The sequence below is a fragment of the Neolamprologus multifasciatus genome, chromosome 1 (assembly GCF_963576455.1).
Source record: "Neolamprologus multifasciatus chromosome 1, fNeoMul1.2, whole genome shotgun sequence".
In the NCBI taxonomy this organism is placed as follows: domain Eukaryota; kingdom Metazoa; phylum Chordata; class Actinopteri; order Cichliformes; family Cichlidae; genus Neolamprologus; species Neolamprologus multifasciatus.
The window spans coordinates 32,060,857-32,079,947 of NC_140439.1; the positions used below are offsets into that span (position 1 = coordinate 32,060,857).

At 38.2% G+C, this 19,091-nt stretch overlaps 1 protein-coding gene across 2 annotated transcripts in view; it reads right to left on the bottom strand.

Moving 5' to 3' along the window:
- The window catches only part of thsd4 (thrombospondin type 1 domain containing 4), a 63,316-nt gene that overhangs the window by 13,960 nt on the left and 30,265 nt on the right, over positions 1-19,091 (bottom strand). For both annotated transcript variants that reach the window (XM_085158576.1, XM_085158657.1), the window contains 10 exons: positions 7,741-7,945; positions 5,068-5,243; positions 4,789-4,885; positions 4,434-4,625; positions 3,900-4,029; positions 3,266-3,470; positions 2,879-3,052; positions 2,005-2,178; positions 1,706-1,885; positions 47-191 (listed from right to left, as the gene is read on the bottom strand). In XM_085158576.1, coding sequence (XP_085014702.1) covers positions 47-191; positions 1,706-1,885; positions 2,005-2,178; positions 2,879-3,052; positions 3,266-3,470; positions 3,900-4,029; positions 4,434-4,625; positions 4,789-4,885; positions 5,068-5,243; positions 7,741-7,945 — 1,678 coding nt within the window. The remainder of the gene's footprint in view (positions 1-46; positions 192-1,705; positions 1,886-2,004; positions 2,179-2,878; positions 3,053-3,265; positions 3,471-3,899; positions 4,030-4,433; positions 4,626-4,788; positions 4,886-5,067; positions 5,244-7,740; positions 7,946-19,091) is intronic.

Genomic DNA, 19,091 nt, shown 5'->3' on the forward strand with positions numbered 1-19,091 from the left:
ATCAATAAATATTCATTCAGGTCAATCGTATAAAAAGTTGACTGACCTATCTGAGGTATGCAGGGCCCTGGGTTGCAGTCCTCCTTCTCTTCTGGTTTCAACTGCACATCGCAGCCCTCACTAGACAGCATGTCATCAGACAGACAGCGCACCTCTCTCACACGGAAACCTCCTTCACATGTTTTGGAGCACTTGAAGGGCAAGAGTCAGTGACAGTAATCATTCTCATATGCTTGCCTTAAAGTCAGGGAGGATATCACAGCGACTATTCTATACATTACGATCAAAATTTGATCAATTATTTCAATTAAATTTCTAATAGGGAAAATGGGATATCTGGTTTTGAGGTGTCAGATGTAAAAAGGTGATGCTAGGCACCAATCCGAGTTTAGTGGGCTGCTTGGGTACTGTCAGTTAAATCTGACCAGTCAAAATCCTGAAAAGAAAGGTTCAAGGGAAATTGTGCTATTGATGTACTTTAATTAGTATTAATTAAACTTTACATTTATTTTAATGTCAAAAACACCAGGACACATTTTAGAAGGTTTAAATACAACTGTTACATATTAAATGGTAACAAAAATGGTACATAGCAAATAAAGATTTATAACCTACTTATCGTCGTGGTGAAGAGGGAGCTGAGTGTAAAAGCGAAGCTCTCACTTTACCGGTCAATCTACATCCCTACCCTCACCTATGGCCACGAGCTGTGGGTAGTGACCGAAAGAACGAGATTGCGGATACAAGCGGCAGAAATGAGCTTCCTCCGAAGGGTGGCTGGTCTCTCCCTTAGAGATAGGGTGAGAAGTTCGGCCATCCGGGAGGGGCTCAGAGTAGAGCCGCTGCTGCTCCACATTGAAAGGAGCCAGCTGAGGTGGTTCGGGCATCTGACAAGGATGCCTCCTGGGCGCCTCCTAGGTGAGGTGTTCTGGGCATGTCCCACCGGGAGGAGACCCCGGGGCAGACCCAGAACACGCTGGAGAGATTATATCTCTCGGCTGGCCTGGGAACGCCTTGGTGTTCCCCCGGATAAGCTGGAGGAGGTGGCTGGGGAGAGGGAGGTCTGGGCCTCTCTGCTTAGGCTGCTACCCCCGCGACCCGGCCTCGGATAAAGCGGATGAAGATGGATGGATAACCTACTTATTACCTATTAATCAGGAGACTCATCAGCTAGCTCTCACAGATAGTTAGCTCTCGGAATGGGAAAGGGGCTATAACCTGCAATCTTTTTAATGAACAGCAGGGAGCGACTCCTCTGCTTTAAAAAGACAGATAGTATAAAAGCCAAGAGAAAATAATTTATCCTGATGAGTTTGCAATCTCACGGGCAAGTTTCAAGAAATTTTAATAAGGCTTGACGTTCATTACTATTTAGAGTAAAATAAATGACAAAAACAGGATTGGCTTTAGAGCAGGGCTATGTGTGATTGGCAAGTCGCTGCTATTGGCTATGAAGTCTCCACAGAGACAGATCTACCAGTTGTGATATGCGGTTAAAAAAGTACCTAAGGCTTCAAAACAGTGCCCACAAACCAATGAGTGACATCACAGTGCCTACACCACTTTTATGTACAACTCAAGCAACCATCTACAATAGATTTAAAGTGATTTCTTCAGCAAGAACTATCCAAAATATCAGTCGTTTTAAGCACTGTGAGGATTCTAAGCATCTAAACTGTGATAGAGGGTTTTATGTCTTACTCACAGCACTCCAGTCAGTGTGGTACCACTTTGCTCCACAGGCCTTGAGGCTACAGCTCTGCTGCCTGAGAGGTTTGTCCAGGGATGAGCACTCATACGGTGGCATGACAGTGAATCCTTCATTTGACTTCATCAAACACACCACTGACCTCTGCTGGGTGCCGGTGCCACACTCTGCAGAGCACTATGTTCAGTTAAACACAAAATCAAGAAAGAAAAACCCATGTGACATATTAATGTAAAGTCCTACATATTTGACAACTTCCCCCGTACGTACAATGTAACCTCCACTTGCGCTCATACCTGGCTCCAGGGTCCTGTGAACCACTCAATTCGATTCTCACAGGGACCGTTGTTGCAGACCTGAGAGTCTGCAGGCCGTTCGCTGCCACATCCTTCCAGAGGGAGACTGCTGATTTGGTTGGTCAGGCAGAGAACTCCCCGTGTCCGTACACCCATGCCACATTCAGCTGAGCACTGTGGAGCAAAAAGTATTAGAGTTTAGGTCAAATATTTGCACAAAGTAGAAACATAGGGTGAAAAATACATTAAAGAAAAACCACACAAGTCAAATGTGTGCAAAGGTGGTATGAGTTTGTGAGGAGGAAATGGAGAACCTAACTGTGCCCACTTTGAAACTTCATATCTTAGCTGGCTTTGTAGTTCGTATGTTTCAAATCTAGAGGAATCTAGGCAATGTTGCAAAATTAAAGTTATTCACTTTTCTCTTTTAGTCTTATTGTATTGCCGTAAAGTTAAATGGTATCATCACCGTAAAACAAAAAACACGTGCCCAGTTCTGTTGGATTCTCATGTCATCCACTGAGGTCTTCCTTTCCCTGCAAGAACTTAATATTTGTTCATGGCTAATCTGTTCTGCTGCTTACAAAAGTCATGCAATGTAACCTGAAAGCAGGAACAGCCTAAAGCACAGCCTATGATCGCGTGGCAACCACTGTCTTTATTGATTTTATTTTCTCATAGTTTTCCTCATAGGCATGAAAGTTTCTATCTGACCTTACTTGTACGTTTCCCTGCCAAAATCATCAAAAGGTATCTATATCAGCTGGCCATCAAGAATAGCTACTTGAGTGATGAAGACAGACCTTCTGTATACAAAGACTTGCTCTGTTATTAGAAATGAATGAAAGTTACTGTGTCTCCTGCTGACACTTACCCTGTTGCCCCACTCAGTGTAGAACCAGCTCTTGGCACAAGCTCCCATATCACAGTTCTCCGCATCATTGGGCCGCAGATTCATGTTGCACTCCTCATCAGGAACAAAGTCGCCCACATTGCTGACACAGTGTACCTCTCGTGACCTCTGACCCAGCCCACATGGCACAGAGCACTATGAAGATACATGGATAGTGTTGTACTATGGAGGTATGTATAGCTAAGGAGACTGTACCATTTTCTTTTCATGAGTGTGCTTATTTGCTCAATTTAGATATAAGATATAAGAGTAGAGAACAGGAGTACAGATTCAAGATAACTTTCATAACTTCAGGGTCAGTTCAGAAAAGTCTGGTAAGTTAAATTAAGTCTGACTGCTGCCACTCACAGAAGTCCACTCTGAGCGAATCTGCCACTCACTGCAGATCTTTAGCTGGCAGGTACTGGCAGTTTCAGGCCGCTCCAGGTGGCGACAGCGGCTCGTGTGGACATTGAGGGTGCGGTTGGCGTAAACCTGGCGACACAAGACCTGCCGATGCTGCATGCCCAGACCGCAGGTTTTGCTGCACTCTGACCATTCTCCAATATCCCAGCTATTAAATAAAATGAAAAGCATTAGTGTCCAAAATGCGACATTCATTTGTTGTATTTTCTGTGATTTGTTCCTTTAGGGACAGAAACGGTACAAAATTAAGAGGATGTAAAAAACTTGGTTCACCTGAAAATCATCAATTTCTATATTTTAAAACAACAGTTTAAAAAAATTGTATGAATATTTCCACATGGATGGTAAAATTTAAAATACATTCTTCCTCGTCATCTCTCAGTGTGATCTGAAATGCCTGGATAGAAAATTTGCTTAAAGGATCGAACCTTGGGGTGATATTTACAGCTTATAAAGCTATTAAGGCTTCATTGCGTACATGCATACTATTAAGTCAACTTGCATGTAGAATAAAAAACACTTTTTAAATTTAGACATCTGCAATTTGCACTCTAGAAACAGAGGAGAAATTTCTCACAATGCTGGGCAGGGCTGCAGGTTGCAGGCCTCTTCCTGTGGACTTGGTCGGCTGCTGCTGTCACACAAAGAGTCCGATACCTGGACCTGAGTCAGCCGGTTGACACAGTGAAAGATGGAATATCTGAAACCTAAAAAGTGGAAATTTAGGCACTAACTCCTGAAACAAATTTTGATTGTGTTATAACCCGTATGGGAAAATCTTTTGTGCAATTAAAAGTTCAGTAAAGTCATATTTTACTCAATGTCATAAAGACCAAAATGATTAATGTTTTAGCAATGCAACTTTTGAGTTTTGACTTTAGGTATAGTTTAACATGCACGTGGAGACACATAATTTTTACATAATTGATAACTGGATGTAACATAATTTTAATGCCATATAAATGCAGACTTGCATCACAAACAGATATATATACACATAAAAAAAACCTGTAAAACCTCAAGCAAACTTTTTTTCACTGTTTTGTTATTTTATTACTCTCTCTCAACTAAAAAGAAAAAAAAATGCTCAACATAAACTTCTTTAACTGACCTTTACCACAGGAAGCACTGCACTCTGTAGCTCCAGTCAGTTTCCAGTTGTATTCTCTCTCACGTCTGGGTGGCTGTACGGAGGGTACCTGGTTTTCAGTGGGAGGAGGCGAATATCTTCCACTGCCAGCTGAATTAAAGTTTTCCTGATGATTCTGCTGGTCGTATCCATCCTGTCCATTCACAGCACTGCCTAAGATGTGAAGTGTCATCAATTTTATATACTCTATGGATAGATATAGCTAGCTATATATAGAACACCCACTTATTAATTTATCTAACAGTTATTTTCTCCACTGGTTGTTTGCTTGGTCGTTTGTACACAGTAAGAGGGGACAAAAGTGGGTCTTATTTACCTCCTGGCCTGCGGCTTGGTTGCTGAGGGCTCACGAGCTTCTCAGATGGGACAATGTACTCATAGTGAACACCAGGATTTGGCTGCTGGAAGATCATCTGAGTGACAGTAGATGAGACTTAGACAACCATTTCAAAACAGAACTGTAAGCCTTTCAACATTTGCACTTTCAAAATTTTACGCCGTTTCTCAGGTCAGCAAAAAAATAAAGATAAATAAAAAAACAAGGAGACCCACCACCGTAACTTTCTTGGGGTTCAAGCTGATTTTTTTTACTCACATAAACGTCCAGAATCTCATTTGTGGGGCCTTCAGCGAGAAAGGATTCCCCAGCTGTGCTACTGATTTCATTGGGTCGGCGATAGGTGAACATGGTCCCTGCACCCTCATACTTTCCTGGCCGGTCAATTGCCCAGTTTCCATTAATGATTGATCGCCCTGATCGGCTTCGCAAAGCTGGTAGACACAGAGAGACTGACAATCAAGACTGACAAAGACATGAGAAAAACATGTAACCAAAAAGCTCTTCTATATAATTATTGTTTAATATAAAACTATTTGGCATAATGGGATCTGTATTCTTTTTAAAAGTGGCTCAAACCCAAAAAGGTAATTACAGTAGCTAACTGAATAAAAGCTCTCACATGCACTTTCAGAGCAATGTCTTTTTCAAATGTGACAATCTGTTTGTGCTGGCAAATCTTTCATGCAAATCCTGTAACAAAATCTCCCAAGAGGTTTTTCCACTGATTTCATGGATTAAATACAAAAGGGCCATTAGAAAGACATTAGAAGTGTAACATTAGACAGGCTTGTAAAAGAGTGTTTGGACAACTAAAAGCACTATTAGAGATGCAGAGCGCAGAACAAAGGCCTATTGAAGGGAAAATCAGGGACGTGATGAGGATATAGTTGATGGCTCCTGCCTGATTCTAGTCTCGTTTGCATTTTAAAACATATGTTGCTCCCTGGAACTTTTTAATCTTTTTATCAAGTTAATGCACAACACTTTCAGATCATTCCTCTTTATTTTATCTTTATAAATGTGCCACTGAAAACATATCCACTTAGAGAACACACGTTTTTTTCTTGCTATGTGTGAATGAAGAATGAAGAGTTTGTAAATTCTGTATAAGGTGCAGCAAAGTTTTTCATATAAATACTAGTATTTTTTGTCTGTACATAACTCTGTGTCCTCGTGTATATAAATGGTCAGTTCGAATTAAAGAAAGCTGAGCATACTTGGCATCTAAGTAGCTGGGGTTTGAAAGACAGCCACTGAATTCGTCGTCTTAATGTTTCCAGTTTTTTATTTTTTTTATTGGGTGGTGAAATTCCGCACTTTAATTAAAAACGATTGTGAGTCCTGAAGGGTAAGATCCTCTGATGAAAGCATGTTTATGCACTTTCCTCAGGGAAAGCAGTTGCGGGTGGGTGGATGGGGGGTGGTGGGGGGTGGACTAGGACTGCTCTCCTCTTCCTCTAAACCCAATGCTGAGTCAGGGCAAGGTTCTCATTAAACAACAACAGTTATTTCTGAATAAATAAGCCTCTACTGTCCCACTGTTGCACCTCAGTAAAAAGTCCAAATATCTATAAAGTGTGGGTCACTCAAAGGCTCCATTAAACAATGGTAAGACAGCAGTGGGTGGTGATATAGACATAAGGCCAAAGAAATCCTAAAGAAAAATGCTGTTTAATAAAACAAATGTAACAAACAGCTCCTACCCACTCAGGCTTATTTAGTGCTAATGTAACAAACATTTCTCACATTCATCATTTAATGATTTCTTTTCATGACTTTCTTTTCACTGGTGCCACACATGTAACACTACACATGGCAGATGGAGGTTTTCTGACGTATGTTCTGAGCTGCTGAAAGCAGAACTCTGCAGCAAACTGTGACTAATGAAACTGTAAACCAGGATGGAAACTAAAACGCTCTATTTGCTGCGAGACAGCTAAATTAGCAGTTACCAACGACAAGCACTCCTAGAGGCCTCTTATTTAAAGTATATGGCCAACATTCAAGCATTTCTATACTGTTCACACAGTTTTAGCAACTAATACCTAAAACCTCTTTTCTCAAGCAAACTAGCAGATGTCAAAATATTATTATAGCATGACTGATGTGCTGCTAAGAAATGATCTCTGTTATTTTTTTCCCAAACATAATTCATTTAGCTGTCACATATGCAATGAAATATAATGTGATGTGAACGGAAACATTTTTATATTTGGCATCTGCGTTTAAATAAAGAATATGCCCAACACAGCATGGCAGAGAGTAAAGACTGACTAGGAATAAGCACTGTGGAGGAAGATTACAGGTCATTCAGGGCCACTGTAGTCAAAAGAACATTGTTATTTCCTTCTACAGTAATTTAACTCTCTTTGGCTCTATTAGGAGAGCACACGTCTCCACGATTCCACAAAGCCAGAGGAGGAGATACCAGCTGTAAGACTGTACAGAACATCAGGCTTCAGTGACAACAGGTATGGCACTGAAAGAACATGAAAGGAAGATGGAGTGGAGGGGAGTTACAACGCGACTTCAGGCACAACTGTGGTCAGGCTAATGCAGCTTAAAACACAGAGTGTATTAGTTGATATAGAGCATGGCTGAGATCCACTGAAGATTATGACTGATCTTGACTGCCTGAACAAATGCTGAACTAATTAAGAGTATCAAAAATGTGGGGGAAAAGGGTGTAATTTTAATTTAGGTGCCTTAAATTACTTGTTAGTGTTCATAATGAAAACAGTGAAATGCTAAAGCAGTTCTGTTGGCTAAAATGCTAAACTCAACTTATACATTCACCCAGCTGCAATACAGCAGCTAGAATAAAATTAAGGAAACCAGCCATGAGCAAGAAGACTCAACTGCAATAACTGGCTATTCTTCGTCAGTACAGCCACAGCACAGTATCCTGTGAGTATGTTTACCACCCACCTAGGTAGTTTCTGCTCTTCACCATCTCAGTAACATTGATCTTGGTGGCTCCTTCTGGGATCTCCACTATCTTGTGATAGCCGATCTTGGATAAACTATGTTTGAACACTCCTGAAACCAGCCTACAGGTTGTGTTGTCACCTCCACACACGCCACACTTGTCCACCACCCTTCCTGATCCGAGATACTCATCGCATCCTAGACTCTGTGGGACAGAGAGAAAAGTAATAAGGGGGTAATGAGATATAGTGATAATCTTTACTTAGTGAAACAGCAGTAAAGTGTGCTAATCATAAAACATTTTGAGTGAAAAAAATAGGAATAACAGAGATTATGTAGAATAAACACAGATCATATAGATCAAAAATCTGCTAAATAAACACAATAAAGTCATTTACTTAACTATAACATAAGAAAGGCTAATTAGCATGATCATCGTTACTTTCCAGAAGGCATTGTTTTGGAATGACAGCCTCTGAATTGATGGCAAATTTCCTCTCGACAGTATGAGGTTTCTTCATCACACTGGTGGCAATAAATTACAGGATACTTGGTCACAGTAAAAATAGAACAGTTAACATCAGCAATCCATAAATTGAGTCAAACCGGCAGTAAAAGTCTGTCGCTGTGCAAACAGGTGGCCCAGAAGTTGCGCTACCATACAGTCAGACATGCTAAGCTTTAGATCTCACAGCACAAGCTTATGTCCAGTACAACCACATTTACCAACATAACGGTAGGGAAAGAAATTGTGACACGAAAGAGCCACCTTCAAAACTCTAAATCAGATTACAACTTTCACCAGGCGTTAATGTAAATTCACAGATGCAGCTGATGCATTCCACTTGGTGTAACCCCAGCATACTCCACTCAGCATAAAAAAACAGTTAAATATAACCCTCAACGAAGAAGACCAATACTGGTCGATTTCACTGCACCATTTCACATATGTTCCTGTAGTGAAATGATCTAAACAAAAATAAAGGAAGTATATAAGAAAAAAATAGGATCATCCCCATGGATTTTGCAGAAATAGATCACCATAAATCAGTTGCAGAACAGTGAAAATACAGAAACGCAGTGGAAAATGGAGAAACAGGTGGAGAAAGGTATAAGAAAGTGATGAAAAGAGAGAGAACGGAGAGGTGGAAGAAGAAATAGTGGCCATGGGTGGACTAAGGTAGTTGGGGTGAACTCAAAATGAAATTCTTGCTCTCTCCCACCCATAGCAGGCCAGTCAGCTCTTGGCCAAAGCATCAGCTGGGCCAAAGCAAACATGAAATGCCTTCTTCAACACAGGAAATAAGTGATGGGAGAAAAGAACAGCAAACTAAGAGTGCTGAAAAAAATTTAAATAAAACTCCCAAAAGCTTTGGTGGTCAGCATGGAATTATGTTGGAAACTCTGTATGAAAATCACTAAACATAACAGAATAACATTCAGAGAAGCACCGTTGCACTTTATGATCTCACTTTACAGATCGACAAATACAGAGCAATTCAAAAGCTACAATCTGGCTGTAACGAAATGCATAATATATGGTAAAAACACATCTGAGGACATTTAAACTGGCTACAGTACAGCATATCTACCATGGAAAACAAATTAAAATGGAGTCAAGTAGGGCTGTCTGTTTAAATGACTACCAATGAATGAATATCTCCTCTGCATCTCCATTTTCATCGTAAATCCCTTCAAACTAAAACAACACCATTATAGAAACGAGGCAGCATTTGCCTGAAAAAGGGAATATAGTTCCTCTCATAAAACAGATGCTGACATGGTGAGAGGTTATCTGTGGACGTTTGGATGGGAAAATGTTTAAACCAAAACATGTTAATGTAGGAGTGGAGAATTTATTGACTTCAAATCTGAATAGTTAGTGTAATATGTTGTGACTGTGGATGTAAAAACAACCAGGATTTTCATTCTTCTGATATGAGGAAGGGCCAAGAGATTCTACACTCTGTACACATATTAGAAAGGTAAGGTCGATATCGATATCTCGATTAAAATCAAGTTTTTTTTGGTCTTGTAAGTTGTACAAAGCACTAACATTGCATATTTTTCTGACAAACATGAGTCCATCAAAATGATGTGAAGACGGTGACATTTTAATACATCTTTAACATCTATATATCACTAGCTGCTACAAGTTAAACTCAAACAGAAATCTCAGTGTGGCTGTTAAAAAAAAAGAGACAACTTTCAAACCTCACCCCAGTTTCTGAGAACACGTCAATGTTTTTTTCGCCTTCTCTCTGTGGGTGGTTTGTGCCATCTGTTGAGGAAAACCACCCCGTTTTTAGTGGAACTGTAACAGGATTTTGAAAATGTCGCTAAAGCCCACCTTCATCTGGAAATGGTTACATGTGTCAGGACAGTGGAGTTGACCTTAAGTTAACTCATGAACACTGAAAACAGCATCATCTTAAAGCAGATCCTGATGATATTTTCCCACGCAATGCAGCTGGGTGAAAGTCATCATATTGCAGAGTTTTCTGTAACAAACTGAATTCTACACAGTTTTGCCAAAGGCACTTGTCACTGGAGATATCGTCTACTCCCAAAAAACACAACAAGACATTTAGAATTAGACACAGATATCCTGAGAAGTGAGCCTGAGAAGTTAGTCTCTTTCGTATTGAACAGCAAGTCTGTCCTTAGTGGCCTATGTTACAATGATGACAGTACTTTTTGCTGCAGCTTTAATATCTGAATACTGAAAAACAGAAGAGCAGAGACCTCAGGACCCACTGCTTAGTGTTGTGGTCATGACTAAAATGATTTAATATAAATAAAAAATAAAACACTAATAATGACGTCATGTAAATGCAGAGACATTAACCTCTTGAACCCAATAATCTATTGTACTCCTTTGCTTTAATGCTTTACTGCATAGCCAATACACGTCTTCTTCTTCAGGCCACTCATATATGAAACTGTTTGTTCATTAAAAGTAGTATTATTGTTCATATTCCAACTTTATAACTTTGCTGTCATCAGATGATTATTTATGCTTTTAATAGGTCAAGACAATATATATAATTCTATTTTAGATTTGTTATTAGGTCGATTTTGTAGTTGAAGTATGTAAAATTGAAACGTTACAGTGTGTAAAATCTCACCACTAGATGTCAGTAGACTGCAGATTGCAGTCACCTAAGTTCTGTTTTCCCTTCTCAATTAATGTGCATAATCCTAGCTATGGTGGCATCTGTAGAGCTCTGTTTATCTGTATTGAGGGAAGGCTTTCAATCTGCTGTCAGCTGTCAATGTGTGTTCACGTCTATTTACTTTGGGCAGGCGGTTCAAATTGTTTAAGGAGTGCAATGCTCTTCAATTACACCTTTACCTACAAAGTTTCTACCTATCTAGTCACATACATAAAGAGCCATTAGGCAGAACAATTCAATTTTAATTATATAGTGCCAAATCACAACAACAACTGCCCTGAGGCACTGTATACTGTAAGGTTAACACCCTATTAACAGGGATAGCTCAGTAGGTAAAGTGGTAGCCCCATGATCGGAAGGTCGGTGGTCCGAATCCACTGAATGGCTACCCTGAGATACCCCTGAGCAAGGTACCGTCCCTACACATTGCTGCCCACTGTTTCACTGAGTGAATGGGTTAAATGCAGAGAGGAAGTATACTTTCTTTCTTTCTATAATAATACAACAATGATGTCCATCTCAGGCGCTGATGGTGGGCAACGTGGCACAAACTAGCACCCCTACCATTGTATTTTTAATGGATTCATTCCAAGTTAATGAGAATGGATCAATTAATGCATCATTTTGTTGGAAGACATAATTAACAATGTACATTTATGAGTACAATATACTTTTTTTTATTAAACAAACCCCAAAAAAAAGTACTTCTTAAACAATTTTTATATTAATTATTTTATAATTATTGACCATAAAAATTATCAATTTTAAACAGCAACCACGTGATAACAGTGACTGTAGACCACCATAATCAGTTGCTTTTTCTAATATTCCAGTTTATCTAAACTCCCGTCAGTATACAGTACTGTATAGACAGCATAGGGAGTATGTCCTGATCTATAGTCTAGAGCAGGACATTACTAGATATATATTATTTTTGGATGTTTTTTGTACACTGTTTTAATTAACCTAACAACCAGATGACTAAAAAACTGGTGACAGACTAGACTTAAAAAGGTATACATCTATGTCTGTAACTGACTAATCCATGCATATTTGCAGAATTTGAGAACCAAAATGAACATTTTGTAAAAAAAAACAAAAAAAAAACCAAACAAAAACCAGAAGCCAGTAGTGTAGGTAGATTAAAAATTCTCATTTTTGAACTACAGCAATACAATTATTTTATGACGTTAAATGTTTAATACATTATTTAAAATAATTACAGATAGAACAAATGTCCTGCTATATCCACCAGTAAGCTGCTAAACATTCTAGTCTACAATTTGGCACCAGGGTGATAATTTGCAGTGGATTTATCACCACACAGTGCTGTATCTTTGTTTCAACAACAACTTCCTAGAAATTAGGATGATAACAAGAAAAGAAAACCAGTGAATGGATTTGAATTATCTACAGTTTTGGCACAGAAAACCAAAATACAAAGTGAGCAAATCTGTACACTGTACTGCAGAGACACATTGTGCACTGTTAATGTAAAATAATGATTATTGAAGTTATAAAGTGTTTTAAAGAGTCAATATGCAAATCTGATGTCACATGTGCTCATATACACTACTCTTTATTGTTATTGTAACTAAAACCTTTATCAAAACATTGCAACTAAATTCTTAGAAGTCTCTTAATGAGTTTAACATTATATTAAAAGGATATAAAGGGACAATACAGTAAATGATTAACACAGTGCCCATGATCAGTTTGTTGCAACTTTGCTGTTACAGAGGCCAAGCAGCTGTAAGGGCAATACATGTTTAGAGGGAGCGAATGAATAAAATATCAGATTTGCGAAGAATGCAAAGAAATGATATTTTCTTCCTAACAGCAGCTGGCTTAATTTTACAATTACCTTGCAATAATACTGCTTTTATCCATGCTGGAGGCCTGGTTTGTGGCTACACATTATGAATATAATCATGAATAAAAAGTTAATGCTCTGAATGATATCATTCTGAAATTAACAACAGTGCTAGATGTAGCTCATCTCTACTGTAGTAAATCAAGTTAGAAATGTCATGGAAAACAGGCACTCCTTGGCAGAGGAACCTCTCAAAGCAGAAAAGCACTGTAACTGCTGCAGAAACTAAATCCCTTGTGAGGTTTCGCCAGGCGGGGTTATTTGTGTCTTTGCACAACTGAATATATGCACAACACATTAACAGGGATAACTGCTCTTTGTGACACATGTCTGGAGCCTGACAACATATTTAAAGTAATTTAATCCTTGGTTGAAATGATGCTTACTTCTCAACATCATGATTTACTCACATGAAATTCATTCTTGACATTAACAGGCTCATAGAAGGCAGTGGCCTACATCTTATTTCTCAGAAACTACCCGAACTACAAAGCTCCAAGCTTGGGAAAACAAAGGCACCAGTTTCTGCACATTGTCAGATGGTGTTTAGGGTGCTGAGACAGAATCATCTGCAGCTGACAGACACATCCAGTCCTGGGGTGACAGACTGACTTACAGCAGCACATGCTTGCGGCTAGACCACCGAGATACACTGCAACGTAGCATCCAGATGTGGGCAGCTGCACTATACCAACTAGGACCTAGGAGACTACATGAGGTCCATTGATGCGTTTTCAGTTTTAGGCTCAAACATAACACAGTGATTTACATGTTATGCATTGCCAATAGAAATTTGCATATTTCAGCTTCAAAGACTTGTTTATTTGTTATGTCCAGATATAAGTAAATTCTGTCCAACTGTCTTACACAGATAGCATGGACACAGCTACTGCAAGTATGATATTTACGTCATTCCTCTAGCTTTCTTCTTTCTGTTTAATCATATGAATGCAGTAAAGCATTTTGACTTCAACAGTACATAAAAGGGTCGGCAGAAAGCACAGGCAGCTGGCAGCAAGTTATAAGAAAAGAAAGCGAAAAAACCCTAAAGTGAGTAAAACTGCAGTTCCTTGAAATAGCAGTTGAGACTGGTTTCAAAAGCTAGCATTAAAATAATGATATGTCAAATAATTTGTCACACTGTGTAGTCAGGCGGTGCAAGACCCCTGTGCTCTGTTTTAGTGAGTAAAATTCTAGTGTTTTATTTGTTTTATTTGTACAATACACATGCCTGTAGGACGCACCCACGGTCGATATATGTACTGTGTTATTGTTTTAAGCTATAGTGTTAGCTGATAATGGAGAACTCCACTTAAAAATATGCTTCCTCCAGGCTTGAAAAAAAAACATAAAACAAATAAAAAGAAATCAGAGCATCAAAAAACGAGGGTCATAAGCCAGAGGGTGACATAGTGGCTGTATCACATTGTTCTGCGGTTGGGTTTTTTTATGGCAATTTGAGTTTAAAATGACAACTATCAGGTCTGACTGTCTTACCCTGAATAACTCACATGATGCTGGGCCAAACTCTGCAGAGAAAAAAATATAATGGAGGTGGTTATGAATAAAAGGATGTTTTCTCAGTCTGGAGAGGCTGTGGTGGTTAAGCCCCCCCAAGTCTTAATCCACATGAATCCACACTGGATCCCCACCATAACCTTTTAACCTGTGTTTTGGCAGTTTTTCCCTCAGCTTTTTCCTATCAACCCCAAAAGAAAAGCAAAATAACAATACTGTGAGCCATGAACTGCTGTCTCCTTTTCTCTATTTTCATTATACCAAATATACCAAAGCAATATTACTAACACTTGTGTAAACAAAACTGACAAAAAAGTGGAGGTTTTAACTCTTTAACTGACAATGAATTAGACATCGTGCTTTCCACCAAGACGCTTCTCACAATAAAACTACTCTTACATAAAACTGCATCCTGTGATGGAATTAGTCCAGTACTATAAAACATATTTATGAGCATAAGGTTAAAGGAGCCTGTTTGGTGCACATGTTGGGCATTTCTACAGATTCACACATAGAAAGGTTGTAAAATTCTTTGGAAAATGGCCAATGAAGTGATCATGACTTGGTCAGCTGTGACGCTCAAGTTCATCTGGAAATTCAATACAGCCCCGACTTGGCTTCCAGGTTGAGAATACAGAGGCAGTATCATCCCAACGACAAAGAATTTACAGTGGAAGTAATTTCAAGACGTGATGTTGTGTCTGGAAATGACATTATGGATATTGTACAAACATTTCTAGGACCGAAAAACAAAAAATCTGTAAAGATTGATATCAAATATGGTTGGAGGTTTGGTTTGGATTTAAATAAAATACACAAAGTACACATCAGAGCATAGTAGCATCTGTCCCCCACATGTTAAGATGCTATGGAACTTTAATTGGCTTTAATGAGGAAAAGCCTGCGACATTGCTTTTACCTCAGTCAGCACTTCAAACACATCTGTATCTGTGGAGTTAACATTACTATTGAGCTCTCGCATGACAATCTTAAACACAAACTGACATGACTGAATGATTTACAGTCTTTCCTGTGTAAACAATTTAGTTTAACAACAGAGAAAGAAAATCCTCCTTCACTGTTTTGCAGATCACATTAAGCTTTATGCTAATTTCTATATTTAATAATAAACTTTTCAGGAAGTAAATCAACCATATGACCAAAACTTGCAGATTTATTTTAGTTTTAGAAATCTGGTTTATAAAAAAAAGAGATGGCTTTTCTCTAAGCCAGTCCTCTAAACAATGTTTGCCTTGTTTTTGTTTTTGAGTTTGTCCACATGTCTGTGTGTCCTTGGGGTTGTAGTATTTCAGACAAGAATTTAAAGAGACCAAAGGATAGTCTTTTCTGTGTCCTTTAAAACCCCAAAACAAAAAGCTGTTATTGTTCAGCTTATTACCAGCAGAGTCTTAGTTAAGGAGGACAGGGAATATTAATTGCATTAAAATATAAAGCAGCAAGTTACAGTTTAAAAAAAAAAAAAAGACCCACTCTGATACCTCATACACTGTTTACTATTTCTCCCTGCGGTGAAAGCTAGTGCTGGATGATAGCATATTCATTAAATACCAAAGTTACAAAAGGCTGAGTAAACAGACTTCCAGCAAACACTTTATCACACAGCTTTGCACAAAAACAAAAACTTGCAAAGGTCACCTTATAAGGGAAAGCTAGAGTCTTTTAACATAATATCATGTGTCCAGCTATCATGCTTATGCAGTATTTAAGACTTTGTTTACAAGTTTCTCCTTTAAAAAAAACAAAGAACACTGAACAGCCCGTCTTTAAGCTTAATTAAACATTAAGTGTACATGGTAGAAAAGAAACAAACTGAGTTTGTCCACTGACTAACCCTAATTATTTTAAGATAACAATGATATTCAGTTCTGTTCAATTCAATTACATTTATATAAGCACCAAAACACAACAGTTGCCTCAAGGTATTTTATATTGTAAGGTAAAGACCCTACAGAGAAAACTCCAACAATTAGCCCCTAAGAGCAAGCACTTGGCGACAGTGGGAAGGAAAAACTCATTTTTAACAGGAAGGAACCAGGCTCAGCGAGAGGCAGCCATCTGCCATGACAAGTTGGGGTTGAGGACTCGTGCAATCAATGTGTTTTCATTATAGTTACACCAGTCACCTAGAAAGTGCATGTTCTTAGCAATTGGTCAGTTGCCACTAATATATATATATATATATATATATATATATATATATATATATATATATATATATATATATATATATATATATATATATATATATACACACACATATATATATGTGTGTGTATATATATATATATATATATATATATATATATATATATATATATATATATATATATATATATATATATATATATATATATATATATATATATATATATATATATATATATATATATATATATATATATATATATATATATATATATATATATACACACACACACACACACACACACACACAGCAGGTAATTTCAGCTACATTTATACTTTTAATTTAGCCAAACACATTTTGGCTAAATATATAGCTATATGATTTAAATCTGCCCTCACAAATGAAACATATTATGAGAAAAAGAATGATGCAAAAATAGCCTAGAGTCTGTTTATGAATGTATACATGAAAATGCCACTTCATCAATATCTCAATACTTGCAGATTTGATCAGTTTAGAACTTTTTCTCAGATTTTGCTTCTCGAATATGCTGGTTTGTAGCCATAAATAGAAACCAAAGCTCTAGTGTTTTTTTTATGATAATCACTCAGCCTTCCACTCTCCAAAACACAGCATGTTTCGAAATCAATAGCAAAGAAAGTTCAACCAAAATGGGCTGACAAGCTGGAATTAAAGTATTTACTGTAACATTGGATAAGCAGGAAGGACAAAACAGCTGTGGTTTAAAAAAATACAAATTGCATTGCATTTCTGTTTCTGCTGATAAAATAAACAAATAAGCAACTTACCAAAATGTTATTTTTGAATTTACAAGGTTCCACACTTGATTTCAGACTACTGCATGAAAGCACATCTGTAACCTTTTAAGTACAGAGAGAGTGGCAAGATGTTTGATCCCAACAGTAAAGAAAGAAGCCTCATCCAAACCACATAATGCCCTCACAGACTATAGAGCAAAGGGCACAGTTACTCTTAACTTCACTACAGGCATCCATGCTTGTAAAACACTCAGAAATAGAAGTGTGATCAATCTACAGCCATTAAAACGTATAGAGTTTCTCCTGACTTCACAGCCCTGATTTAGAAGAACTGTTTCGGAAAGAGAATCACAGACTCTGAACAGCTACTGCTGAGAACATCCACAAAAAAGACAGAGACTAATCACAGGGGCTGAGCAAACGAAATACTGCCAGAATTTTGCAGTGTGTGCCAGTAAGACGTATGTGATATAAACCACAATACTGCTGTAACCATAATATTCTGTTTGGGGGCCTCTGAGACTTCAGGTGGCCTTTAAAAACTCAAAAACTGAATATGAGCTGGTTGCTTTGTTGTCTCCATCTGTCAATTACTGTCCCAGTTTTAACAAAAATCAGCCTCAAAACATTCATTAGACATTATATATGCTTCACAGTGGGTGCTTAATGTAGCCAGTATATTTTGGGGTTTCCTCAGCAGTACGTTTATCAGCCAGTTATATCAGGATGAAACTGAAAATTGTTTTGCAATTATCTGTGAATGGCTTTGTGGCAAGTAAAATCACTGTATTCTACTGTTTTGTCAACATATCTGGTTTACAAAAAAGTCGAAATAAAACTATCTAAAGGAAAACTAAATATATGAATTGAGTTGATTTTAAATGTTGTGTTTGCAAGTAGAGCAGTGGGGTCAGTCTAATATCATACAGATATTCACAGAAAATACAGGCAAATAGTAGATATAACAGAGTTATTCCTGCATGAGGCAGTGTCAGCTGTCTTTATCCTGTAGTTATTGAGAATGTAAATGAACATCAAAGGGGTTTTAATCAATTCAGCCAGTACATACCCGCTGTTTATGTACTGATATATTATAATGTTTATTTAAGCTTGATAGGTATGTAGTTTAAAGTCATATAAAATTTGGAAAAACATCCTCATCAAACCTGTTGGCACATCATGAGTTTACATTAACACCCACAGGCATCTTACACTGGCCTCATTAATTCCAGGCAAATACAGGTGATGTAAAACCAGATGAGCTGATGCACAAGTGGTGACAGGCTAATGCAGGATGACAGTCTATCCTTAATAGGGTTTTAAGTACATCTTTATAGTCCCAAGACAGGCCTGACTCACTGAGTCTTCCACTAGGAGGGAAATCTAACTCCACAAGCAGCCAGTGAATGTGCTGTGGAAAAATAAACAGCCCAGAGAGCAAGCAGAGCCACAGTGAGAACAGCAATACTGTAAATACTTCCACTCAGTAGTTGGACCACAAGATCATGGGGCTATAATGACAGTTCAAGTTATGGAGTGACACTGCCCAGTACTAATTGCAACCACAGGACACTAGATGGAAAGAAGTACCAGGCTTACTTGCAACTAGCTCTATAGATTTGGATGTTTTACTCAGACCTCTAATCAATAAAGTAAATAGCATTTCTCATGGTGACAGGCATGAAGCCACATATCAGCAACATATCAGCAACTGTAAAGAGTACAAAACAAACTGAAAAAATGAAGAAATCCCCCTTCTGTCATGGCCAGAGTACTGGTATCAATGAAAATCGCCCCTCTCTACCAGGTTCTCCCAGGACTCAGCAGAGGTGAGGCAG